We start from the raw sequence: 27,794 nt of genomic DNA, 5'->3' as shown, positions 1-27,794 counted from the left end.
CGCCATGTTTCCATTTTAATTCAGTAGGTCTTGCCCCTTAGATTTTCAGTATTTTGTCGCAGTTAGCAGCAATGGTAGCTGCATATAATGCTACACTGAGAAACCCTAAGTGTTCCAGTAAGCCAGGGCGTTATCAGCTAGCGGTTCGTCCCGCATAGCTTGTTTTAACACGGTAAACACACCGACTACAGTCCTATATACTCACCTCTGAACAACGACGAGCTAGCACTGTGGTTAGTGGCTAATGTTAATAATGCTCCAGGCTCGGTGCTGAAGAAACTTCACTGAAGCTCCTGCATAAACGCTGCACTTCAGCGGAGTGGCTTTACTGCTCTTTACAACCTGACTGGTAAAATTTATACATAAGGGGCACTGGATTATATTATATATATATATATATATATATATATATATATATATATATATATATATATATATATTTTTTTTTTTTTTTTTTACTTTAAAAACAATAAGTACTTTAAAATGATGTGTAATAAAGTCTTTTCACATTGTTTTTCACTAAACATTAATCAAGGCTGCATCCCAATAGAGTAATACCCACTAATACTATATTATAAGTTATATACTATATACTAAGGTTAACAATGTAAGCTTTGCAGGTCAGAAATATTCAGAAAGTGATCAAGTGCTGCTATGCTAACAAATATCACTGTAACTTCTCTTGTCGCTGTTGCTGCTGCACTTAGCCAAACAGTACTTAACTGCAGGTTAAGTTGCCATGTTGGAGATACAAGGTTTTTGCATGACAGCAACAGTTTGAGCATTTGAAAGATTTGAGAAATAAAGACAAAGGCATTCCCTGTGCAAGAGAGTGAGTATGATAACTAATAGTCACATCTGTGACACAAATGTTACCACATGCTAAAGCAACTTTTGAATATAAAACACATAATGTCCTGTTTAATAAACGTCATGAGCAAAGTCGTAAAAATGTATTTTTAAATAAACTATTGGCTGCTCAGAAACAACAGCTCAAGTATGAATATATGTTGTGTTTTGCTAATTAAATTATCTGGAAAAAAAAAAATGAGAAACTTGTCCTTCTACCTACAACAGGAATTATCCATAGGGAGCCCTGCAAAGTGCAATACAGTACCTTAAATTAGCTTTATGCACATGATTAAAAAGACAGAGAGATGCCTGTTTGACAAGTAGGTCACTGCAACATCTCTCTCTCCCTCTCTATCTATCTCTTACTATCTCTCTCTATTTCTGTCTTGTAAACACAATGGTGTATATGCTGTGGGCACTGTCAGGGTCTTACCTGAGGGCAGTCTTTGATGTAATGTCCCTTATTGAAGCAGAGATGGCATAGGTAGTTTGGTGGAGGTCTCTTGCTGGGCTTGCGTGGCTCAGAGGACAGGGAGAGGTCAGAAAAGTGGTCCGTTAGAGAGTTCAACCCATCCACTATGTTGTTCAGAGAGCCGTACGGGGAGACGCTTTTGTATAAGCCATTATTCAAGGCCTGCAGAGGAGCAGAGAACAAAAGGCACACACACACACAAGAACAGATTTAGACTTTTAAACATGAGACATTGTAAGTGTCAGGAAATGTTCTAATGTGCACCAGGTTGTTTGTAAAGAATGACATCATTTAAAACCCATGTGACGGCAGAAACTAAGAAATCATACAATTCAATTGGCTTATGAAACGACAGGAGCAGGAAATGTGTAAAACCTGTTAAACCCAGGCCAGGCTTATGTTTAATCAACAGTACACTCTTAAAAATGAAGGTGCTACAAGCAGTGCTTTATGAGTGATTCAATAGAGCCCAGGTCTTTAAAATTTGGATCTTGAATTCTGTTTCCAGTCCAAATTTTTGTTCTTACTGGAACTTAAGGGAACATTTATTTGTAACTGACTGGCAACATAGTGTCACACTACCTACCCGGGATTATAAAGTCTAGGACTATAAACTAGGTCTGCATTTGAGGACCAATACCATAGAATAACCTCTTTTGGTTCTTTAAAGGTCCATGTCTGTAAAAGAGGACACACCCCTTTTCATTTATTGTTTTTACCTTTATTTTAATATTTTACCTTTAGCTTTCCACTGAACATTAATCAGGATTGCATCCCAATTGAGTAATACACACTAATACTATTATTTGTTACATTGTAGATTAATATTGAAGACATCAAAACTATGAAAGAATGCATATGCAATTATGAAAAAAAACAAAATCATATTAAACAAAACAAAATATGTTTTCAACTTTAGTACAAAGTACTTAAGAGCATTATTCGCTTAATCTGATTCATGATGTAGGACCTGGAGTGTCTCTTCAACTGTCTTAAAGGAGTTCTAAAGGTGCTGGGCTCTTGTTAAGAGCTTTATCTGTACTCTGCGCTCCAACTCAAACCACCTGGGTTGAGTTTTTATGTCAGCTGTTTTTTTTGTCCACTACCCAATTGCATGTGTTTCTTCATACTTTTTTTTATAAATAAACAATTTAGTAAATAATACAAATAAAGAACAAAGATTAATGAGAATGTGTCCAAACTTTTGACTGGTATTGTAACTTTGTTTAAAAACAGTGGTTTTATTTATACAGGAAATGTCCAATGTCTAAATATCATTAGCAAGACAAGACACAATACATTAAGGCTATTTGACTCGTGCTTTGGTGAAATAAGTGCCAATATTAATGAAAACCTGTTAAAAAACATGTTCAGTATTCAACCTTTGACCGAATATTTTATTTTATTTATTTATCTTTAAACAAATGGCTATTGTGGAGCATCCAGATATATTATGCTATAATATTATCATTATATCAGTGGCATAAAAGGTCTTGTACTAATACAATGTAGCCTAATTTATTGTATTAAGTTCACACACAAAATATTGTCCAAAAAATCAGTTATCTAACACAAACAGTTCTTTACGGGAACCAAAAGAGGTTCTTCTTGGTATTGCTCAAATAGTCCTTTGTACCACCTTTATTTTAAGGGTGTACTGTTCTTTGTATTATCTCTGACCTCAAAATTACTTTCTACAAAGAAAAGCATGTATTTAAAGTCACCCCAGCTAAGGCCTGATAATCAGTGCATCAGACTGTGGTCTGCACACTGGGCTGTATTATAACCACAGTGAGCACAGGAATGTCAAACAGTCATATGTTACACTCTAAGAGGCCTGGAAGTGAAGAAACTGTCTGAGCGATGTCTTCCTCTTCAGGAAACAGCTATCTTTTTGGAAGGGTGTGTTACTGTTGATGGCTACAGTTGCATAGTACTAAAACTGTACACTTGGCAAATTCCCTAAAATGACCCTCGTGCTGTCCTTCACTACCAAGGACATTAACCAGCTTTCTCACGTCCTCCAGCCTATTATTTCCTCATCAGTTTGATAAACTTAAACATAACACACTATTTTTTATTATCGGTCTACATCTGCCATTCATTTTGTGTTGTGCCCACGCAAATCCTGCATATTCCCTTTGCGAGGGACATGAACATTAAATAAAAAACACACACATACACACACACAAACCCCAGACTTGTACTTCTTTAGACTTTGTAATAGCTTCATGTGATTTTCATCCACAGAAATGAATTCTTAGGGGTGTGAGTGTTTTGTTCTGGGCTTGTAAAATTTAATTATAGTAATAAAATGTTATATAGACCATGACTAAGAAAGAGTATCAGATTTGAATTTGACATGTTTGCCTGATCTCTTATCCTTTAAGGTCAGTACTGGTAGCAATACCAATCCACAATATTGAAACTAACCAACATAAAGGTGCTAATAAATCGTAGTTCTAAAAACTAAAAACATGTAGTATGTAGTGCTAAAAACATAGGCTGTGTCCCAAACTGCACAATACCACATTAAATACTGTGTTGGGTGTTAAAAATAATGCTCCTTTACTAGAATCACAGTCATTAAATTTAGTAAAACTGCTGTACACATGCAATTGTAGTGCAAACATTCCATAGTGATGTTACTTCCTGTTAAAGGTAACTTCTATACATGTTGTACCATATATTATATACCTTTCTATTCAGATGAAGGGTTGCTATGATACAAAACAGAGGTATTTTGGTTGTAGATCAATGCCTTGTAGTGTGTACTACTACTTAACCACTATTAAGAGAAATATTGACATTTTATCATGGTTAACTTATTTTCACCTAACACACCTAATACACACAAATTCCTTTAGGTCATTAGATTAAATGATTAAAAATTGCAAGGTGAAGCCTTATGCGGGGGAAATCACATGTGCTTTAAATGTGTGTGAAAAGCACTTTTATATTATTATACAGATTCTGTACCCCTTTGAAGGTTCTTCACACTCACACACCTCCATACCAAACATTTTGGTTCCTTGTGGAGCCAAAAGTGGTTATTTTATGGCCTCACACAGAAAGACTTTAAGCGTAAATGACCAGTATAATGCTAATAATAATAATAATAACTTTAAATTCTACATGCATATAACTTATTTTTTCCTAAAGATATTTACATAAACAGCACAGAAATGTAAAATAATAATTTATTCCGCTGTATATAAATATATTCAGTGTTAAGGGCAGAAGGTGTTAAAGAGAGTGAAAAGCAGATGGCCATCACACACTCTGTCTAATGGAGGAGATCTCTCCTTACTACTCTCTCACTCAGCAGGAGAGCTTCCCAGGGGGTTGTTCCTGCCCTGCAATGCCCTGTTCCCTGTCTTTGGACACACACACACACACATGTTTATGCTTTAACACAGTTGTGAGCAAAAGTTTGTGAATCCTTGTTATTACTGCATGCTTTGTTTGATTGTTATTTATCTAAAGAGAACAAATCTTTGCACATTGCACTGCACTATTACTGTTTATTTACTTAATTAAACATACTGTAAAAATATATATAAAATGTTTCTACTTTAATGTTTTTAACGTACCACAAAAATTTAATTTGTAGTAAGCCACAAATTATAAAATCTTGATGATGAAGATTTTTTTCCTGTGGAAAATATATTATTAATATATCTTTTTTTTTCTTCTAGACAACGATGGCTATACGTTTTCATTTGCATATATCTGTATAAAGTTCATTCACGCTTATGAACAAAAGCACAAACATGCACAACCATACAAATACATTTGCCCACATGCAACACATACATCTACACACACACTCACTCCCTTTCTCTCTCTCTCTCTCTCTCTCTCTCACACACACACACACACACCTATGCAGCTGTTGCCGTAAATAGAAGTTTGATTAGATGAGTGCTTTTTCAGAGTAGACATGGTGCTCTGTACACTTCTGTGTGTGTGTGAGTGCTTTCTCAGAGCTCACCCATGGCACCTAGTATTTTAGGTATTATAAAACACTTATCTAAGATGTAATTACAGAGTCGTTAAGCCAATGAAGGTATGAAAACAGATTCACGCATAAGCATAAACATGACAAAACTAAGACAGAGACTATAAACTTGTACATACTGACAAGTAAACCACCATCATTTCATTCTAAACCAGTAACACAAAATGACAGATCTACTGAGAAGTATTACTAAACAAGCTTGAAGTAACAGTTTTGTCTTTTCACACATATGTTTTAAATTATAAAGAAATCATTATGAAAACAAAAGTGTTTTACTTTTACCCTTATAACCCTGGAACCAGATGTTGTGTTCAGCAGTGTAGTCTCATCTCTTAACTCTCACTAGTGCACAATCACAATTTCATATTTATTCTGAAAACTGACTCTGGCCAGTCTGGCCAGTTTAGTCCTCCTTCTCTCTTCTTTCTAATTTTGACTGATAATCTGTGCAACCCACTGTCTGGGTTAAAAAACACAATTCAAAATAAAGTCCCAGCATACAGTAGTACTTGCCTCTGATTTTACTTGTATGTCACCTATTACTAATATGACAATGTAAAAAACACTGCCTAGCCAAAAAAAAAAAAAGTCGGGACCTGTGTTTAACTAAGCCAATGATCTGAGGTTGCTGCAGTTGGTCAGGTCTGGGTTCAGTAACAGTATGTGCTGAAAGAATAAGGTCAGCTAACTATCTGAATATACTGACTATAGACCAGGTTATTCCATTAATGGATTTTTTCTTCCCTGATGGCACAGGCATATTCCAAGATGACAATGCCAGGATTCATGGGGCTGGAATTGTGATTCAGCAGGGAGCATTCGATCATCATTTTCACACATGGATTGAGAGTTCACCACAGAGTCCAGACCTTAACCCCACTGAAAATATTTGGGATGTGCTGGAGAAGACTTTGTGCAGCGGTCAGACTCTACCATCATCAATGCTGCAAGATCTTATAGATGTTTTTAAGTATGCTCTAGATGTTTCACATATACAGTTTTCAAATCCATCACTTGTAACTTGAGTGCAAATAGGGACTTGGTGGAAACAATATATGGTCATTCTGAAAGGTCTTCATGAATTTTTATATTGGAGCCTTTCCATTGCAAATGTACATTTATCCACATATAATATTAGTATATTATCTAGAATATCTAGAAGCATTTTTTATACAGCCCTAAAACAGACACTTAACCAATATAACTGTGGTAAATTGCACACAGTCATCACTATTGTGCAAACAAAGACAAAAAACATTGTGTCTAATATTGGTGAAAGCAATATATGGCTATTTTAGAGTATCATTAGACATTAGAACATTTACTTGAATTTACTCTCTTAGAGAATAAATTAGCCGCATGAAATGCCCCTAAAAGTGGGACATTTGTGCTGTGAGGCATTTAGGGTCCTCAAAACAGCTTGACAACTGACTTATGGCACCTACAAAATAGAGGTCTATTGTTCAGACTGATGTTTGGATGACTTTCTTTGACTGAAGGCGTGTACTAATTTATCATTTTGTGACCTCATAGAAAAGGGTGCACTTAGTTTAACTAGACAAATACACTCAATTACATTAAAAATAGACACATTTCTGTGTCAAGAATAGTAAAGTAATAATATATATGTATATTTCAAAACAGGTAATCCAAAACATTGGTCTGTGGAACTGACCAGTACAGTAAGAAATGACTCATGGCTGCCATTCACAACCACAAATATTTTTGAGGTATTTTTGATTTATCTAGTTTAGCTAGGTGCACCCTTTCCTATGAGGTCACATTAAATTAAGTAAATGTTAAATTAGTTAGCTAAATTGGTTAAGTTTGGTTAAGTAACATGCCTGATAAAGAAAATCATCCAAACATCAGTCTGAACAATAGACCTCTATTTTGTAAGTGCCATAGGTCAGTTGTCAAGTTGTTAAGAGGACCCTAAACGCCTCACAGCACTAATGTCCCAGTTTTAGGCCTTTATGTGGCTTATTGTGCTTTTAAAGAGTACATTCAGGTACATGTAATCATCTGTGTTAGCAAAAGATGTTCAAAAAAAAATATTTATTACTGTAGCTGCAATAGGCATTCAATAAGAAGAGCTGTTCACAAACATCCAGAGAAAATCACAAATGAAAATTGCATTGTTTGAGATGCTATTAAATCTGCTTAAAACAATAAAGCTATTTATAAAAGAAAACATAGTATATACAGTCATCTGGTTTTATGGGGGGACATAAAAAAAAAACAGTAAAAAAAAAAAAAAAAAAATATATATATATATATATATATATATATATATATATATATATATATATATATATATATATATATTAGAGGTGTGCCAAAAAATCGATTCACATAAGAATCTTGATTCTCATTTACTACGATTCAGAATCGATTTAAAATGTCCCAAAATCGATTCTGAGGGGCGGGTTTTAGACTGATTTTGGGCTGGGTATTTTTGTTGGACCTGGCAACCCTGGATAGCGCTTGTCCCTTCAAACGGAGATCTTCCAGACACACACAGAGCGTAGGTGTTTGAGAATCACCGGTAAGATGGCAGAACAAGCATTATATTACCTTAGATTAACGTGTAGTTTTAATGTTTTATGGCAGAATGCTTCATAACAAGCATAAAAAAGATCGCTAGTAGTTAGTTTCAGTAACTGTTAGCTAGCTAACTAGCTAACTTTCCAGTTCCACCTTAAATAACGCTACAGGTGGCAGCGGGCTGCAGCATTTAAGGCGGAACGGAAAAATAACAATAAGCTAATCAGAGCTAATTTCAGCTCCTCATCACAGAGGAATTAAGGAATGGACAATATGAATTAATTTCTCCACCTCCTGCTCCCTTTCTGAAGAAATACAACGGCCTAAAATTAACTAGTTAATCAGCAGCTGCTCCTGAACTTTAGCGCTCCAGTGCTATCATCACATCAGCCCAGCAGCGTCACCTACACACCACCGCTAGTAGCCTGGTAATAAAGCAGTGTTATTTATTATTTATTTATTGTTCATTAACGTCATTGTGATATCCCAGTGATTCCTCTGTCACTGAGGACCCACATTCCTGCACATTTTATTGTTTTTGTAACACATTACCTGCTTCAGGACCAGTGTATATTTTGGAGGCTTTTTTCAATAAGATTCATAAGCCAGAAGCAGAAATTTTTATAAATCAAATCGTTTTGAATCAAAAATCGATTTTGAATCGAATCGTGGCCCCCAAAATCGGAATCGAATCGAATCGTGAGATAGTAAACGATTCCCACCCCTAATATATATATACAGTTCTGGACAAAAATTAAGAGACCACTTCAGTTTCTGAATCAGTTTCTCTGATTTTGCTATTCATAGGTAAAGTTTGAGTAAGATGAACATTTTGTTTTATTCTATAAACTACAAACAACATTTCTACGAATGAACATTTAAAGAGTTCAGAAATAAATATTTGGAGGAATAACCCTGATTTTTAATCACAGTTTTCATGCATTTTTGCATGTTCTCCTTCACCAGTCTTACACACTGCTTTTGGATAACTTTATGCCACTCCTGGTGCAAAAATACAAGCAGTTCAGCTTGGTTTGATGGCTTGTAATCATAAATCTTTCTCCTGATTATATCCTAGGTGCTCAATTTGGTAAAATCTACGAAACTCCCTTTTTTCCAGGGCTGTAAGTTATGTGCCAATGTGAATTTCGACGGTGTTCTAAGCAATTAAAGCGACCAAACACACACAATTAAACGTAATTTACCATAGAACATTAAGCGTTAATACAGATAATAATATTCATTAAATGTAGGAGTCCTGTCCTGTCCACTAATATACTGAGAAATGACTCATCATGCCTATCCTAAATGTCATGGCGGTTGTAAAAGAGACTACAAGAACATTCTGCTGCCATTCACAACCACAAACATAACGTTACATTCCCACTAGGTTAACAGCTAACTTAAATCTAGCTTAGCTAGTTTAATTTACACACACTGAGTAAAACTGACTTTATCAGGTAGCTAAGCAACGCGGATATCCCCGTTACTGTACAAACAGTTAACTAACTAACAGCTGTTTACTGAGCTCAGCAGAGCCCTGAATAGTGTGTGTGTTTGAGAGTGTGTGTGTGTGCTCTCGGCCTACCTCGTTCCTCTGAAGCTGAAAGAAGTTGCTGAGATAGTTGGAAGTGAGAGAGGAGCTGAGGTCGGCTGCGGGAGCCTTGCTGTAGCTCAGGTCCGGATGGGAAGCGTTGGGCTCGGGTCGGAAGGCATCGAAAGCGCTGGTCTGATGGGTGTCTTGTAAGGAGAGATAGACCCAGTTCAGCAGCTGTGCGGGCTGGTACACTGAGGTACTGCTGTCTATGGCAGACAACAAGCTCATCTTTTTGCGGATTGACTGTCTCTCCCTCTCCCGCAGTCACTTTCACACAACTCTTAACTCTCAACCGCGTCCTGTTCGAAGTTCACTGAACGCGCCGTCCGCTTTTTCACACCCCACAAGCGGCGAGTTCTCGTTCTTCTTCTTCCCGCTCCGACCCTGTTCCTCTCCTGGGAACCCTGTCCCAGGTTTAAGATAACGCCCGAGTTATTCCTCTAACATGACATTACAACAAAAAAAAACTTTTCGCCCGCTGCCGGCGGCCCGTTATCTCTCTTTATTTGCCCTCTCACAGCGAGCAGCTCATTGCATATTCAGCTAGTAATGAGCTGCGTCATCTCCCGTCAGCCAATCAGCGTGGCGCTCAAAATTTATGCACATACATATATTTATGTATCGCCGTAACCTGTTGTTGATTGGTTGATAAATAATAATGATTAGAATATTCAGATATTCAGAAATCTGATCTGATATAAATTTATGTTGACTGTATTCTGATTTACACAGAGCTTTGTTTAGTTTCTACACGTGTAAATAAATAAAAATAGTTAACTGAGGCTTAACCAACGAATTATTATCAGTGGTTTCAGTATGTCCACATGTTTACAGTAGGTCTAGGCGATATTGTAATAATAAAAAATAATAATCTCATTATGCTTCAAATATATGAAAGTTCTTATAATTCTTACATAACGCGCTATTGTTCCCTTTACATTTTATTTTTTTTTTTACTAATGAATTTATTTTTTAAGAATAATAAGTAGCCCCCTTCAACCTTACACGTAACTGTTATATTAAACTTTGTGCAAAACCACAGCATAACCGTCTTGTATTGCAGTTAAGAAAAAATGTAAAATATGAAACTTATAAAAGAGTTCTTTACAGGTTTGTGACAGAAGAAAATGTCTATTTACTGAGATTCCCTCTGGCAGCTTCTATATGAAAAGAGGCACGATTTTGATTAGTCAATTTTGAAAATGGCATTAAAACAGTAATATGATTAATCAAATTAATTCGATTAATCTCCCAGCCCTAGTTCACAGCTAGGAAAATACAGTTAGAAGAACATAGTTTATATGAACTCCAGTTACTGCACAGATTAATTCATTTACTTACTAAAAAGTAAATGGTGATATTTCCTAGCCCTAGCCTTCCTGTAGGAGTGCCTGCAGAGTAGGTACAGTAACATCTATCTGCAAAACTGTCTACATTAACTATTACAGCCTAAAATGAATTGTCATCCCTGTACTTTCACATCACATCACAATGTATATTATTATTATTTAAACAAACAATTGTTCAGATTATTAGCATGTACACACCCACATTGTCTGTATGTCTACACTACTGTCTACTATTCTAACCTAAAATGTCATCCCTCCCCCAAGCCAATCCTCAGCTGTTAAGTAATGAATGCATTATAGCAGGCCTCATTACTGGCTCTTTTTAAGGCTGGAGGTGTGTAGTTTTACAGATCCCACTAAACAGGAAAATGGGCTGATCTAAAACAATTGGCTCTGTTTATTTAGCTAGAGGTGAGATTCTTGAGCAATGCCCATCCCGTTCCTGAGTCGGTCTCTACTAACAGCTTGTTTTTGTCTTCAGACTGAGGGTAAACACACACACACACACACACACACACACAAAAGCTAACTGTGAACTGTGAATAAGGCAACTTAAATGCATCCTTATGTTTAAAGTATTAAAAGGGCTTGTCAATCATTCCAAAATCAAGGGTATTAAAAAGTGCCGCAGCAGCTTCTTTACTTTCCAAAAAGGCTAGCCTATGTCTGGCATTAGGCATGGTGCCAATAGGTTAATGCTTTTGTGTTCGAAAGAGTCCTATTCTACTGGCAATACTTTTCTTCATGGACCAAACAAGATGTGTGTAAACATGTAAACATCTGTATCTGCAAAAAGATGCAGTTAAAGCAATTAAAGTATCTGATGGCATTTATAGGAACAGCTGTACTCAAACATTTGAAGAAATATACAAATGTAAATTGTATTGTTACATTTGAGGTGCTATTTAAAACTTCCTAATGGAGAAATTTGCAAACCTAAAGGACAACTGCTCAAAAACAAAAATGATATTCATAGAAGTAAATAACGTACCATATATTGTCAACTGTGACAAATTTGTTTCTTGAGGTTTTATGGGGAAAATGTAAAAAGTCAGGCACCAAATACTTATTTTTTGAGTGAGCTACACACAGTTCTCTACATGCCTCACTTTCCCAAACACCTTATATGCTTAGTCCACCTAGTGGCCCAATGGAGAAACTGCAGTGTAAAATAAAATATGGAAGTTTTGAGAGAATTTAGCCATAACATATTACCCTGTGTTATAACAAATACAACTGACATATAACCACAATTGACAAAGCAGTATTAATGCAGTAACAAAGACCTTACATAATCTGATTTATATAAGTGTTACCCAAATATGCACTGTCACAAAGAGCTGCAAACTTTTGCATTAGGAATAAAAAAGCAGTTATATGATGCACATTACTTATTATTACATCATTACTTCTTATTTAGGATCTGTATATTTCACTAGAAGTAGAAAATCTTGTGAAGATATTGGTGAAAGAGGAACAATATTTCTAACATAGGAAGTATGTCAAATAGTTTGTTTATTTTGAATGGAGAGTCCTCATTGAAAGAAAAAGTAGTCTTGGACTTAATGTAGGACTAGACTTAATCCCTTTCCTGGAAATCGACCCGTAGAATTTTACACTAGATATTTTAAAAACAATTAACCAGTTATGTCAACTAAAAAAAAAAGACAATACCCGGTTAATTATTTTGCAACTACTGATCGACTTAAAACAGTGGTAAACAAAGAGATAAGATATAAAAATAAAGTTATGATATATTAAAATATATTGCATTTTTACCTTAAAACAACAGTCTCAAAAGCATTGTGGTGCTCCACAGGCATTTAATATGGAGAACACCATCTCTGCACACTATGTAAGTTTGCTTTGCAGGCAGGGAAATAGTCATATTTACCACATAACGCATGCACTTTAGCTGTAGCTCAACGTCCATATTACACTTTCCTACTGTAGAGGGAGCCAAGGAGCAAAAAACACAGATGTGAAACGTGAGAACGTTTGCTTGAAGCTCCAAATATATTTTCTGATGTATTAGTTTACCGTGTGACAAAATATATTTATATAATTCTGTGATAGTATGTCTAGGCTTAGATTTGGCTTTCTGTGTAAAGTCCAGTGAAAGTCCTGACAGAAGAATTAACACTACCGCAATATACAGGTGCATCTCAAAAAATTAGAATATCACTGAAAAGTTCCTTTATTTCAGTAGTTTACTTCAAAGTGTTAAACTCAAATTATATAGATGTATTCCACACAGAGTGATCTATTTTAAGCGTTTTATTTTATTGTTGATGATTACAGCTTCCAGCCAATGAAAACTCCAAAGTGAGCATCTCAAAAAAATAGAATATTAAGGAGAAGGGAAGCATGAAATGCTGTTAAATCTCCTGGTAGAATCTGTGCTGATTTGGACTTAATATAAGTTGACCAACACCAGAAGATGACATGGCTCTCCAAACTACTGTGTTATATAAGGTTAGCTAAGTTCCACCACACAGCATTTTGTACCAAGTGAGAAAATGACTTATTCATTGTTCACCTCAGTCTTCAAGGAATCTATGAAGAATGGTCTTTCATGTGCAGCCTATAACTGTAGCCATACTTGTAGGCTTTCCCACACTCTGCACACTTAAAGGTTCTTTCTTTTGAATGAGTCATCTTGTGCTTGTTTAGAACATAAATCCGCTTGAAGCTCTTTCCACATTCTGCACACACATACGGTCTCTCTCCTGTGTGATCTCGAAGGTGTACATTTAAGTCATACTTATCAAAAAACTTCCTGTCACACTGATCACATGTAAATTCCCTCTCCCCAGTATGTCTCCGCCGGTGAATTTTTAGATATGCAGGCTTGGCAAACATCATTCCACATTCATCACAAGAGTATGGTCTTTTTCTATTGTGAATTTTAACATGGTCAGTGAGGAGGTCCGATCGATTAAAATCTTTCCCACACGTCTCGCATTGGAACGTTTTTCCACTCTGTGTTCGCATCTGTGTTTTCAGTGCTGTCCGGCCATCGTGAAGTTCCGCACAGTTATGGCTCTTGTGGTTTTGTGTCTTTCCTAGTTTGTCTGTGTATCTCTTGCTTGCATCTGATTTAGTAGATTTGACTTTTGCTGATTTAACTTGTTTGTTCGAAGGCTTAACCAGACATTGGTTAGACACTCTCCTCCAAATGATGCCACACTCTTCCTCGTCCATTTCAATTGGTGGAATAAGGCCTTCTGGTAAATCCTCTTTACAGTGCCGAGACATTATACTGGTCAAGGTCAGATCTTTATATTTTTCCTTTTCAGTCAGAAACCAATCTCAAATGTCTCTTGAGGATGAGGGAGAAACACTGACCAGCTTGGATCAGACTCCTGTTGAATTTGAAATGGACAAGCAGATGCTGATTAGTTTGCTTGCTATGCCAATATACAGCGTATTCTTGAATTGCAAGTACATTTCAAGTATGAAAATAATTATCGTCTATAATATCACAATTGTCAAAAATGATTGGTCATGTTCATTTATTGTATGATAAGGCAATACTGTAATTTTTGTGACAGGCCTAGGCGTAATTATTTCATTTTAAATGTGTAAATCAATCATTGTCAATAATGTGAGGGGTTGGAGTCACACAACTTAGTTCATATTTTGAGTATAAAACGTGCCTAAATATACATAAAACGTCATGTGATTATTAATATTATGGAAGTGTATTGAAGAAAAAACAACAAAATTTTCTGTGGAAGACAAGAAATAAACCCGCAATTCTAGAACGTTTTAGTAACTTGTGTTTTGATTATCCAAGAGCAGACAATTGGAATAAAAAAACTTTGAATAGCTATTTCTCCTTCATTTGACTTACTGGTGTGTGTGATATTTTGAGTGCTCAGTCCAGGTTTCTTTTTACTTAGTGGGAACATACAGCTCTGAAAAAAACAATTAAGAGATCACTTCAGTTTCTGAATCAGTTTCTCTGATTTTGTTATTTATAGGTATATGTTTGAGTAAAATTAACATTGTTGTTTTATTCTATAAACTACAGACAATATTTCTACCAAATTCCAAATAAAAATATTGTCATTTAGAGCATTTATTTACAGAAAATGAGAAATGGCTGAAATAACAAAAAAATATTCAGAGCGTTCAGACATTAAATAATGCAAAGAAAACAAGTTCACATTCATAAAGTTTTAAGAGTTCAGAAATCAATATTTGGTGGAACAACCCTGGTTTTTAATCACAGTTCTTATGCATTTTGGCATGTTCTCCTCCACCAGTCTTACACGCTGCTTTTGGATAATTTTATGCCACTCCTGGTGCAAAAATTCAAGCAGTTTAGCTTGTGATAATTCATCCTTCTCATTATTATATTCCAGAGGTTTTCAATTTAATTTGGTAAAATTAACTTAACTCCTCATTTTAAGTTGTTTTCCAGAGCTGTACCTTCCTACAGCTGGAATGTGGAGTCCATTAAAGCACAACTGATTTGAAGCTCCTCACCGCTGGCTCCCATTCCAGCAGCTGTCACCAATCAAAAACATGGAGATGTTCTCGATAATGAAGGAATTTGTGATTCAGTTAAAACCTGTGATAAAAATAAACAAAACATTATAGATAGGGCATATCTGCATCAGAGTTACACACGTTACAGTAGAGGTATCAGCTACGGTAAACTAATAAGTAAGGTGAGATTAAAGAATTAGGTTAGATAGTAGGGGTGGGAATCGTTTACTATCTCACGATTCGATTCGATTCCGATTTTGGGGGCCACGATTCGATTCAAAATCGATTTTTGATTCAAAACGATTTGATTTATAAAAATTTCTGCTTCTGGCTTATGAATCTTATTGAAAAAAGCCTCCAAAATATACACTGGTCCTGAAGCAGGTAATGTGTTACAAAAACAATAAAATGTGCAGGAATGTGGGTCCTCAGTGACAGAGGAATCACTGGGATATCACAATGACGTTAATGAACAATAAATAAATAATAAATAACACTGCTTTATTACCAGGCTACTAGCGGTGGTGTGTAGGTGACGCTGCTGGGCTGATGTGATGATAGCACTGGAGCGCTAAAGTTCAGGAGCAGCTGCTGATTAACTAGTTAATTTTAGGCCGTTGTATTTCTTCAGAAAGGGAGCAGGAGGTGGAGAAATTAATTCATATTGTCCATTCCTTAATTCCTCTGTGATGAGGAGCTGAAATTAGCTCTGATTAGCTTATTGTTATTTTTCCGTTCCGCCTTAAATGCTGCAGCCCGCTGCCACCTGTAGCGTTATTTAAGGTGGAACTGGAAAGTTAGCTAGTTAGCTAGCTAACAGTTACTGAAACTAACTACTAGCGATCTTTTTTATGCTTGTTATGAAGCATTCTGCCATAAAACATTAAAACTACACGTTAATCTAAGGTAATATAATGCTTGTTCTGCCATCTTACCGGTGATTCTCAAACACCTACGCTCTGTGTGTGTCTGGAAGATCTCCGTTTGAAGGGACAAGCGCTATCCAGGGTTGCCAGGTCCAACAAAAATACCCAGCCCAAAATCAGTCTAAAACCCGCCCCTCAGAATCGATTTTGGGACATTTTAAATCGATTCTGAATCGTAGTAAATGAGAATCAAGATTCTTATGTGAATCGATTTTTTGGCACACCTCTATTAGATAGGATACAGTTTCACACAATTCGCACACAAACCTGCCAAAGGAAGGACATGCCGGCTAGGCCAAGACACAACTTCTTGATAAAATAATTAAAATAATGTTTTATATTGTGAAATATTAGCTAGCTACAGAGTACAGCTCATTTCAGTGCTGCAGTTCCTGTTTACAAAGTATTTCGGTCAACATTTAGGATCACAGATCGTTTAACGGGGTTTATATCGCCATCTGCTGCTGTGGAAGCGACAGATCGCTCTTTCTGATCAGAAACAGAGGACCTTTAAATATTACTGCGACTAAACAATATATATTAATTATAAATTAAAACAATCACCTTTTAACATAAGGAATCTTCGTAGACTTTTTAAACCAGACCTCCTCAGTCAAAAAGTCTCTAAAAAATAAAACTCCCACGCTGTATTTTCAGCTCAAGCAGCAGAAAAACATTCGTTTTATGTTTTTTCAGTTTGTAAGCAACAAACCACACCACAAACTTGGCAAGGTCTTTTAAAACACCTCCTGCTCGCAGACCAAGCAAAAGTAGGCTCCCTCATGACCCTTCAAAGTAAATGGGGACAAGATCCTTCCAGCCAATCACAGAGCAAAGGCAAACTCGCACTAGCCAATTGTAGCGCAGAAGGCGGGATTTCTGTCAGCTGACCGTGATTCTTTCAGCACAATACACACACCGCAACTAGCCAATCGCAGTAATCGGTTTGAGTGGGACAGTCAGTAAAAAGGTAATGAATGAATGAAGCGGTGAGAAAAAAACAAAACATCAGAAACTACACAGCTATATTGTTTATTTTATGACAATAATTTGTTATTCAGTGTTAAAATTTTAACATACTTTATATTAATGTAAGGGTAACACATACTGCGCTTGAAATAAAGTATCATTTGTAAACCAAAAACATTCTCTAGGGTAGAAATCACATAAAACCTGATTTGGTCATCTTAAAGCCTTTACTGCATCTTTGATTTTCAACACAAAAATCATCAGTCACTGCAGTTTGTGACTAAATGCACTGTTTTACTGATTTATAAGGAGTGTGCAAAACCTTTTTAAGTTATTTATTTTAGTATTTTTAAAATACACATTTCTTTCTTACGTTTGGCAGAAACAAGCAACATACAAAGCAAAAGCATTTACGAATTCTACAGCCAATAAAACTGTCAGTAATTCCTGGACGGTAAAATTGGATGGATTGTCTTAACCAGAGTTCAAGGTAATCATTTATGAAACCTTCATAAAAACATGTAAAGTCAAATTTTGGACCTTCATGAAAACTTTTCAACAGATTTATAAATTTCACATTTATTAGCAGACTGTGTCAATGTTAAAGAACAACAAATTAGCAAATTTTGCACATATCCTTGTTCCTTATAAATTATCATAATAAAACACTCTTGAAATGATCTCGACCAAAAACTAAAGAAAAACAATAATTCTGACATCAATTAGCTAATACACCTGTACGACTTTTGTAGGGAACTGCCAAATGCAGCAAACGTGCCAGCTCAGGCATATACATTGATGGCCATTACAAACCCTAAACCCTATGGACAGTATCTGTAATTACAATAATTAACAGTTGGTTTGTACAGGTTAGTGAAAGTGGCTCTTAATAAAAAAGTAAAAAATTTTGTTTGATTTACTATTAATTTAGCATTATTTATTACAAAATTATTTGGATAGTACTTTTTGTAAGAAATGCTCTCATTATAAATTTTTGGCCTTTTTTTGTACTCTTATGCACACGTCACACCAGGTGTAAACTGTTCGTAGCACCTGGGCCTAGAGTATTTACAAAAAAGTATTAAGCACAATTTATGCATCAGCTCAACCTGCTCATATAAAAAACAAAGACAAGTAATTTTATCTCTCAACACACACTCCACTTTTTACAGTTTTGAAGTGACCAGTCCTGCTGGGGTAGTGTAGTGAGAGAGGAGACGGTCTGCTTCTCTCCAGCCTGTAATCAGGGCTCCGTGGACAGTGGAAAAGAAGGATCTGTGAGTGGCCTCGCCAGCAAACATCACCTGTAAGGGCTGGAAAAAAATATTGAGCTATATTACTTCCTGAAAACAAACACAATATATTCCAACACTCAGTGTAATTTACTAAACCAAAGAAACTGATTTCCCACTGTCCACACTCAAACAGCTCCTTGGTTACCCCACCAGACAAAACAAGAGATGAAGCTTTCTTCATGCTAATGCCAAAGAGACATTACACAAAATATACATTTCCTCTTAGCCTCTTTATTAACCTTGTGCATTGCAAAAAAATCTGTAAAAAAATCTTTCTTCTGAAAATGTTGTAAAAAATGCCAGGGTTATAGCCTGGTGTGCTGTGCAACATATTTGGTAAGAGTAAACTGAGAAGATGCATAACTAATTTTTTTTTTTTGTGTTATTTATATAATCATCTATAAATGCATTCTCTGTCAGATTGGCCTCACTTTTTCTCTCTCTCCAACTGCGTGACATAGGTGAGGTAGTTAATTGTTGTGTGTGTGTGTGTGTCTTATTTCCACAGCAAATCCTTATGGATTGACACTTCTGATACCAGGGGCCAGTTGTTCAAAAATTGTAATCCGGATCAAAATTATCCAGATTTGGTAATCACATTTTTTGCTATCCAGGATCAGGTGATCTGTCTTACTTTTAAGCCATTTTTTCAAAGCAATATTGGATTGGATCAACCTGATCCAGAAACACAGTTTTCAGGATTACCTAATCCGGATTACCAGCTATGTAAAAAACAGATAGAAGAACCAACAGGGGTTGATGACTCCTTTTCTTGCAGTAACAAGATACTGCTTATTGCAAAACAATACGAGCAATTGAGCGTTCTGCAGAGACGCTTTGCATGCCTTAACTATTTGCGAGTCGAACCACAGGGAGCATGCAACATAACACTTGCATGTATTGTCCTGCCCAATGTTGCTACCAGACGCAATGTCCCTCTCTGTGATGTTCATGATGCACCTGAGCCTGTTGAAGAACCAGAACAAACTCTGGTGTTCTTTGCAATTGTTCGAAATTATTTTTGACAGCTTCATATCTGATGAATGTTTCTTTGACATTAATATACAGTGATGAATGACAGTGACGTAGATGAAAAAAATCAATATATTATTTTTGTTTGTTATTAAAATCTTTTGGGGGGATTATTTAATGGGGTCAAGATTGTTTTTATTTTTACGTTACTATAGAAAAAGGCTTAATTGGTAGCCAATGTCTACTTTATCACTGTAACGGTTAAACAGGTCAAGTGTAAAATAGAAGTAAATGTATATACACTAAATTGTACAAATGTATATATTTTTTTTACTTTAAAACTTTGATTTTAAAGTTTTACCACATTTTCTTCATGAAATCCACTTTGAAATCCTACCCCTTGTTGGGATCAGGGTAATCCTGTTTTTTGGATCAAAGTTATCCCAATCCTACTGAAAAGTTTTGAACAACAGAAACTGAAGGTTTGATCCATTTACAAACTAGGATTGGATTACGTGATCTGATTCGATTTCAGAATGCTTCTTTTCCTTTTGAACAACCCGTTTTTCAGATTTGATCCAATCCGATAACCAAAATCCGATCAGATTTCCTTTGAACAACTGGCCCAAGGTGTGTATTCATTTTTAACTATACATTTGTGTGGTTTTCCTCGACCTTGGCTGAGCATACTTTATGTCTAAAAATTGTTGAGGCTTGCCTGTACAATAAGCTGGACCTGGGAGATATTAAATAAAGCCTGTGGATCATTTGCAAACCCATCAACAAACTACAACCCTGGCTCCTTTATCTCAACTACCAGAAAAAGCTCAGTGCCACTTCCCCTCACTCAGACCTATTCATCACAGCTGACCAGGATTCAAGGATTCAAGGATTCAAGGAGATTTTATTGTCATTCGCATCTTATGTGGTACATGAGGTGGAACGAAATTGTGATCTCACGATCCAGTTTACACCCAGGAGCTGTTATTAAATAGATATATAGATAAAAGTACAATAAAGGAATACAATAAAAATAAAATATACAAAATAGTTAAAGATAAATACCCCAATGAAATAAATAGAAAGAGTAGACAGGTTGCAACAACAAGTCCAGAGTGCAAATGTGCTATAGCAGCATGAAATGAATTAGAGCAGTAGAAAATAAAGTGTCTCAGTGCGGGTAAAGTGACCGTGTTTGTGCAGTAATTGTCCTTGTGTGTCAGTGCAGTGTGTTGTTAAGTGGAGTTTAAGAGTCTTACAGCTTCCGGAATGAAGCTGTTTCTCAGTCTGGTTGTTTTGCACTTGATGCTCCGCAGCCTCCGTCCTGAGGGAAGCGGGACAAAAAGTGCATGTGCTGGGTGGGTGGGATCCTTCCTGATGCAGGTGGCCCTCTTCCTGCATCTGGAGGTGTAGATGTCCATGGTGCTGGGGAAGCTGACTCCAACAATCCTCTGTGCAGCCTTCACCACCCTCTGCAGAGCTTTCCTGTCTGCAGCAGAGCAGCTTCCATGCCACACGTTGATGCTGGAGCACACAACGCTCTCCACCACACATCTGTAGAAGGAGGTGAGGACTGCGCTCCCTAGTCCAGCTCGTCTCAGCCTCCTGAGGAAGTAGAGCCGCTGATGTGCCTTCCTGACCAGAGTGGAGGTGTTGTTGCTCCAGGTGAGGTTGCTGCTCAGGTGCACCCCTAAGTACCTGTAGCTGTCGACCACTTCCACCGCAGATCCTCCAATGTGCAGGGGGAGGTGGGCATGCTGGCCTCTTCTGAAGTCCACAATCATCTCCTTCGTCTTCTTTACGTTGATGCAGAGGTTGTTGGGAGGAGACTGACAACTAACAACTGAATGCAGGAAAAGCAGTGTGGCCTGATGGGAGTTTAATATACTGAAGGCCTTTGTAGACCAGTTTTGTGGAGTACTACAGTACACATACAAACGATTTACAGCCAAGGCCAATTTTTCATTTCTGCAGATTGTTTGTTGAGTGTTGCAGACACACCAAGGCACAAGTATAAACGCTTAAAATGGTGTTGAGTATAAAAATCAGCAGAAAATTTGAGTGGTAGGAAGACCTCCTGCACTGTCCTAGTTCAAAAGAAATGTATGTACCCCAACAAACTGCAGAACAGTAGTCAATAGGTTACTACATACAAGGGGAAACACTAAGTAATAATGTTACTCTAGATACTCTAACTTACCTGATCCTTTGAACCTGGCAGTGGTAGAGGCTCTGCAAGGTTATCTATGTCAAAATCCGAGCATCCTTTAGCCACATAGGTGTACGATCCACAGGTGTAGGGGTCAAGGAACCACTGGGACCGTAGAAGCTTCTTTGGTGCAATTGTTGCATTCCCTTAAAAACAATACAGTAAAGATTAAAAAGTGCAAAACCATTGTTTGACCTCAAAACCTGCTGAGACGTTTCTTTATGACTTTATAACTACCTGTAAACCTGCGGATGACCTGAGTGATCGTATTCAACACTTCCAATTCTGTCAGAGTTTCCATGTACTCTGATTCATGCCCAGCAATCCAACCACAAAGAACATGGCCAAACCTGCATCATCAAACAGAGTAATTATAACTCACATAAAAAGCAGAGTGCTGAAATTGGATTAGAATAAACTCAACGTACGTTTCTGCGGGCTTTAGAACAGTGAACCCAAAGAGCTTTCTGACCCAGGCCATCTTCACATCAGATACAATATCAGCTAGAGCAGACTCATCTTCCCATACAAGATAGATAGCCTCACAATCTTCATCCCAGAATGGCATCTCAAACTCCAGAAAGATCTTATTGTTGGTCCCAAAACCCATCCTCTGGATGGAGTGCAATTTGCGTAATGGCATAGAAGGCTGTAGAAGTGTGTGCTGGTGCTTCTTCAAGTAACCTTTAAAGATGCACAGGTCAGAATTGCTTACTATTCTCTCTCTATCAGTAAAGAGCAAATGATTTATAATGAGCTTTAATGTTTAAAGAGAAAGAATAATGGCTGGTAAAAAAACACCCTAAACATACCCAATGGAATGGTAACAATGACATGATCTGCATCAAATGTCTCTCCACTAATACATTCAACGGTTACAGGGCAGGTCCTCCCTTTTTGGCTTGACTGCTTGTAGGTGTTATTCCAGTGAATGCACTTAACTGGTTTATTGTACAAGACAGTGTCCTTGGGAAGTTCATTCATCATGTGCTTAATTAAGCCTTCGTAACCACTGAAACAAAGACAACACCATTTAATTATTCAAACAGGCCCATCTCTAAAAACTGTGCACTGCATAGCTTTCAGAGGAGATAATGTTACGGATGTTAAATTGTAGAATTATCTTTATTTTCAGAGCAAATATTTTTTTCTTACAGCTCACCCTGGGAAAGTGCAGTCTAATCCAGGAAGGGTCTTGTACATGCCAAATGCTCCAAGGCCTACATCATCCATAGTGTGTGTTCCACTGACACAGCACTCTACTTTCAGCAGTGTGCCTAAATAAGCCAGCCTCAGCTTCTTGGTTGTCTGGTCCTCGTTCCATTCTTCGTTGGCTACCTTGAGGGCCTCTCTCTTGAAGTATTCCCCTACAGTGGGCAGGGGTTCTTCACCACTGTCATGGAACTCCTGGCATTTCTCAAACAATGTCATGAAGAGCTCTGATGCAGGTGCCATCATCTCTGAATCAAGCTTCCTGCCTGAGCTAGAAAACCAGTTTGGTATAAAAGGCGGGTGACCACCAACTTCCACTGCCTGATTCTCCTCAGACATGGACTCCTTGTCCAGTAACTGGTACTGGCAGGCCAGACGAAACACTGGATTCTCCTGTGATGGTCCATGAATCCAGTTAGCACCGATCTCTACAATGTTACTGCCTAAAGGAAACAAAAAACAAGAACTTATTTATTTCATATTTATGTATTTGTCAAAGATGCCACATTTTCCAATACATACGTTTTATTGGTACTCAGGATGGACATGTAGAAAATTAACAGATGAGTTACATATTGCTGATGAGAGGACATATCCCCCAACCTTACATACATTTTCAAAGGTTATATATTATATATAATGACAGTGCAAAGTTTCTACTGCTAAGCGATATCTATTGTCTACAAAGTAAAGTTCACAAGAAAATTACTCTTTAACCAATGAAATCAAACCAGCAATCTACAGTGCTGGCACTCTCCAAAGTAGAATGCACAATGTTTCCCAATCCTAGTCCTGGAATACTACTGCTTTAACACACCCACTACAATCGGAAAGGACATGAATATATGTATTTCGTTTATACATATCATTTAGCCTGAATCATACAATCATTAAGCCTGAATCAACCTGCCTGCATTTGCATACAAGTATAAAAGAGTAGTATAGACAAACCCTTACAATATTAGCACCTACTGCAAGCTGAACACATTTACTGTTTATTATGGTAGGCTGGTGCATAAATAAAAAACAGCTGCATGTTTGTTCTAATTCTGCTGTTAGTAGGGTAGAATCTTATTCTGTCATTGCAGGTAGTAGGGAAGAGCAATATGGACAAATAATATCAAAATATTTCTGAGTAATGTTGCTATAATATTCTTGAAGATAACAAAACATTAAATAAAAAAATAAACATTTTAAGAATATACCAATGTACATAATACACTCTTTATTTCCAGGACTGAAGTAAAATAAATGATACTGGACAGACATAATCTGTCTCTAGTAGATATTTAATGGCAAATGAGAACAGTGTAAAAAAAAAAAAAAAAAAAAAAAAAAAAAGACACAAATAGCAAAGACGTTGTACCCTGATGGACCATACGGCCCTAAAACAATATCAAAATATTTTAGGGTATTTTTGCAAAATCGATATTCAACAATGTTGGTGAAATAATTGCGTAGGATATGGCAGACGCCTCCTTGCTATATATGTAATTAATAGTACTATAATTGAATGAATAGTAATGAGCACCAGGGTAACCAGGTTACAATTGGTTACAATACGTTTCTGAAATTGAGCTACAAACTCAAGTCAGCTGCTGTTTGAGATACAAGCAGTATTAAATATGCTTATAGCAACTAACCTAACCTAGCTAAGCTATGGGTTTTGCTGGTTTTTGATACAGCTCGCGCTAGCTAACTATCAGTACCAATTTAGTTAGCTAACTATCAGTACCAAATTAGCTAGCTCGCTAGCATTACTAGCGAAGAAACAGTTACCAAGTTAGCTAGGTTAGCTATTTAACTAATTAGCATTAATAGGTAAATAACAATACCAAATTAGCTAACTAACTAGCTATATTAGCTAAATAATAGTTACCTACCAAATTAGCTAGGTTAGCTAAGTAATTAACTAGCATTACTAGGTAAATAACAGTTCCAAATTAGCTAGCTAGCATTAGTAGCTAAATAACAGCACCATATTAGCCAGGTTAGCTAATTAACTAATTAGCATTACTAGCTAAATAACATTACCAAACTATTTAGCAAGCTACGATTATTGGCTTAATAACAGTACCAAATTAGCTAGTTATGTGAACTAATTAACTAACTAGCACTGCTATCTAAATAACAGTACCAAATTAGCTAGTTAGATAATAAATAAACTAGCTAGCTAGCGAACCCTAACTAACAATACCAAATTAGACTACCTGGCGTTACCTACTTTCATATCTGCTAAAGATAATTAGTTGGCTTGAATTCGTTTTAATTTGAAGACACTCTGTTTTCAATTCTCGCCATTAAACTTTGTAGCCAGCTGGCTAGCACCCAGAAGTATAAGAAGTGCACAGCCAGTTCAGGCAAGGTTATACCGTTAGTAGAAAAGTGAGGCTAACACAGTCTACCTTCTTTAAGCTCAATGAACACTAGTGACTAACTTTACAGCTCTCTCGTTCTGCTGCTGCAGCTGCAACAGTCTAGCCTAGTTAAGTTTAGCTTAACTGTTCAGCAGCTATCTAGCGTTAGTTACAGCATGAAAATAACTAGTAAACCAACATCCTGTGGATCATTAAACTTGTTAGATAAGTAACGTTAAACATTTAGTTAGCTAAGTAGCTAACGCTATCATTTAGAAGCTCATGCAGTGCACAGCGAGTTAATGGCTTACAGCTAGAAACGTTGGTAGAAAAGGACGCTAACAGAGTGTTATTTAAGCTAAATAAATACACGAGTGACCGCAAAGTTAGTTAACTAAGTTACAGCTCTGTCGTTCTGCTGCTGCAGCTGCAACACTTAGCCTAGCCTGTCGAGCTTGCCTTAGCTTAGCTTAACTTTTTAGCAGGTAACGTTAGGTAGCGTTAGTTCTGTATGAGAGTATAAAAGACCCAGGCCTGACAGTAGAGACTCACCGAGACTGCCTGTCTTAATCCTTCCTCCGCTTCTGGACGTGGCTTCAAGCACTCGAACATTATTAAAGCCGTGCCGTATTAACCTCTGTGCAGCACCGATCCCCGCAATACCGCACCCGATTATAAGTATATTAGCGTTCTGTCCTGCCATCATCTTCCTCTTTCTGCTCTTCCCTCATCTGATCCCCAGACCACAGACTGTCCAGCCGACTCTGCTTCTCCTCCTCTCAGTTAAACTTTAACCCGAGCGCTGCTGACACACATGGTGATAAATGAAGACTTACATAACCTTTCTTAGTTCCAGCAAAGTTGTGCAGATGTAAACTTTATTACAAATATTATATAATAGAACGACTGAGCAACTAACTAAAAATATAAGTAAATAAAATAATTTGAAACATCTGGCCTCTGCAAGACCATTCTTATATAAGAAGGCATTCGTAAAGGTTTATTTATTAATTTATTTATTTAGTTAGTTTATACGTTAGAAAATTAGAAATGATCGTGGTTATACTGTACATTAACTTATAGGTACTAATTATCCCAGACAACATGCCCAAATGGCGCCTAGGAACTAGATTTGTCCACAGGTTTAATGCGGCCCCCACATAGGGACAGACTGTTTGTCAATAATGGGACCAGAAGGGGTTAAACATGGGTCCCTTCTGGGCTGTATATTGCATTTGGGGCCTAGATGGAAACTATGTGAGAGTTGACAATATTTTTAAATTGTTCATGATGATCTTGTTCTGTACATTTTGATTTTTTAAAAATGATTTTAATTACCATTATACCATCATAATTTATCACATTGGGGGTAATAGGGACAATATGAAAAATATGAAGTGAAATTAATATTATTAATTTCTACGTATGCAGCAAGTGTCTCCATTCCCTTGATGCCAAGTAACTGATGTTTCTTTCCTAAAGGGTCAGTTTTTCCACAGTTACAAGGTGGAAAATACCTTTATAGACTAATGACAACTACTAAAATAGTAATGTGAATTTCTTAATATTTTAAGCCATAAGAGCCCAGACCCATCTCTGAATAATGATACCAATTTTAAAATTGAATCAAATAAATGTAGTCAGCAGCATTCAATGTTTGTTTCTTAATGTGGTCACATGACTGTAAATGTTTTATGGTTAATTCATGATGTAACATAAATGACGTCCTAACTATTATTAACATTCTGTTCTAGAAATCAGATCAGACCTTGTTATATGGGACATAAAACATCATGTAAATAGTAAAATGGTTGAAACAGACCTGTAGAAGCAAGTTATACACTTTTAAATGGAGATAGGGCTAGTTTTATCTCCTGAACTAATCCAGCACTCCTACATTTTTTACAACAGGTGAGATGAACAAACATAAACGGTCACACACTGTATTGTGATGCTCTCAGGATGGTCAGTATATGTCCCTTCGGAACTTCATGAGAAAATTTATTTAAAAAAATGTTTAAAAATGTTATTTAACCACCTAAAAAAATTTAATTAACATTCATCTATATATATATAAAAAAAAGGTTATTCAATGTAAATTTGGAAAACCATGTAAATGTTACATAGTGTTTGAAATCTAAACTGTACTCTGCACACACTAGTGTCTACCTAAATAGTTAACAAGCACGGCGGTTATAATTGTGTTCTACCAGAAGGGGGAGATACAGGACAGTGTAGAGTCACAGAAACAGAGCCACTCGCTCTGGCAGTCGACAGCAAACATGTATAACAAAGCGTATAATAATCATTTTACAAATATAGGATAATGCTGTTGATGGAAATTACAGAGGAGATACATGTTACACCTACAGTATTAGACATTACACTCACATTCCTAAAGCTTGAACTTTACTCTATAATCTTCCTGAGAGGAGATAACTGCTTTACCATACAAGTGTACAACATTTTTTATTTAACATATTAAACAGCTGGCATTCATTTTTGTAATATGAAGAGTT

General features: G+C 36.6%; 2 protein-coding genes and 1 long non-coding RNA gene across 4 annotated transcripts in view; all 3 read right to left on the bottom strand.

Moving 5' to 3' along the window:
- The window catches only part of zcchc24 (zinc finger, CCHC domain containing 24), a 45,655-nt gene extending 35,635 nt beyond the window's left edge, over positions 1-10,020 (bottom strand). Inside the window, exons 1-2 of the mRNA XM_007249525.4 lie at positions 9,481-10,020; positions 1,286-1,486 (exon numbers count right to left, since the gene is read on the bottom strand). Coding sequence (XP_007249587.3) covers positions 1,286-1,486; positions 9,481-9,717 — 438 coding nt within the window. The 5' untranslated portion in view covers positions 9,718-10,020. The remainder of the gene's footprint in view (positions 1-1,285; positions 1,487-9,480) is intronic.
- A 3,902-nt stretch (positions 10,021-13,922) lies between these two features.
- On the bottom strand, positions 13,923-17,161 carry LOC111195991 (uncharacterized). Of its 2 annotated transcripts, none has more exons than XR_007439964.1 (4): positions 16,826-17,161; positions 15,333-15,417; positions 14,695-14,758; positions 13,923-14,203 (listed from the first exon to the last, which is right to left on the bottom strand). It is a non-coding gene; the product is annotated as an uncharacterized LOC111195991 (long non-coding RNA). The 2 variants fall into 2 exon arrangements; XR_002651925.2 differs by lacking the exon at positions 16,826-17,161 and adding an exon at positions 16,529-16,799.
- Positions 17,162-17,279: 118 nt separating this feature from the next.
- paox (polyamine oxidase) lies at positions 17,280-26,074 on the bottom strand. The gene is made up of 7 exons (XM_022684781.2): positions 25,828-26,074; positions 22,869-23,361; positions 22,519-22,718; positions 22,135-22,390; positions 21,944-22,056; positions 21,698-21,852; positions 17,280-18,543 (listed from the first exon to the last, which is right to left on the bottom strand). Exons 1-7 carry the CDS (start codon positions 25,979-25,981, stop codon positions 18,397-18,399), a joined length of 1,518 nt encoding a protein of 505 aa, XP_022540502.1. The 5' UTR covers positions 25,982-26,074; the 3' UTR covers positions 17,280-18,396.
- Between the last annotated feature and the right edge of the window lie 1,720 nt (positions 26,075-27,794).

This window comes from Astyanax mexicanus, chromosome 7, assembly GCF_023375975.1.
Source record: "Astyanax mexicanus isolate ESR-SI-001 chromosome 7, AstMex3_surface, whole genome shotgun sequence".
NCBI classification, from domain to species: Eukaryota; Metazoa; Chordata; class Actinopteri; order Characiformes; family Acestrorhamphidae; genus Astyanax; species Astyanax mexicanus.
The sequence above is the reverse complement of the archived record's forward strand: the minus strand, read 5'-3'. Positions and strand labels throughout refer to the sequence as shown.

Coding starts and splice junctions, on each gene's coding strand:
- paox (XM_022684781.2), bottom strand. CDS start 25,981: ATGATGGCAGGACAGAACGCTAATATACTTATAATCGGGTGCGGTATT. Junction 22,719..22,868: donor TTAGACTGCACTTTCCCAGG/GTGAGCTGTAAG, acceptor TCTTTGTTTCAG/TGGTTACGAAGGCTTAATTA. Junction 22,057..22,134: donor GTTCTAAAGCCCGCAGAAAC/GTACGTTGAGTT, acceptor TTGATGATGCAG/GTTTGGCCATGTTCTTTGTG.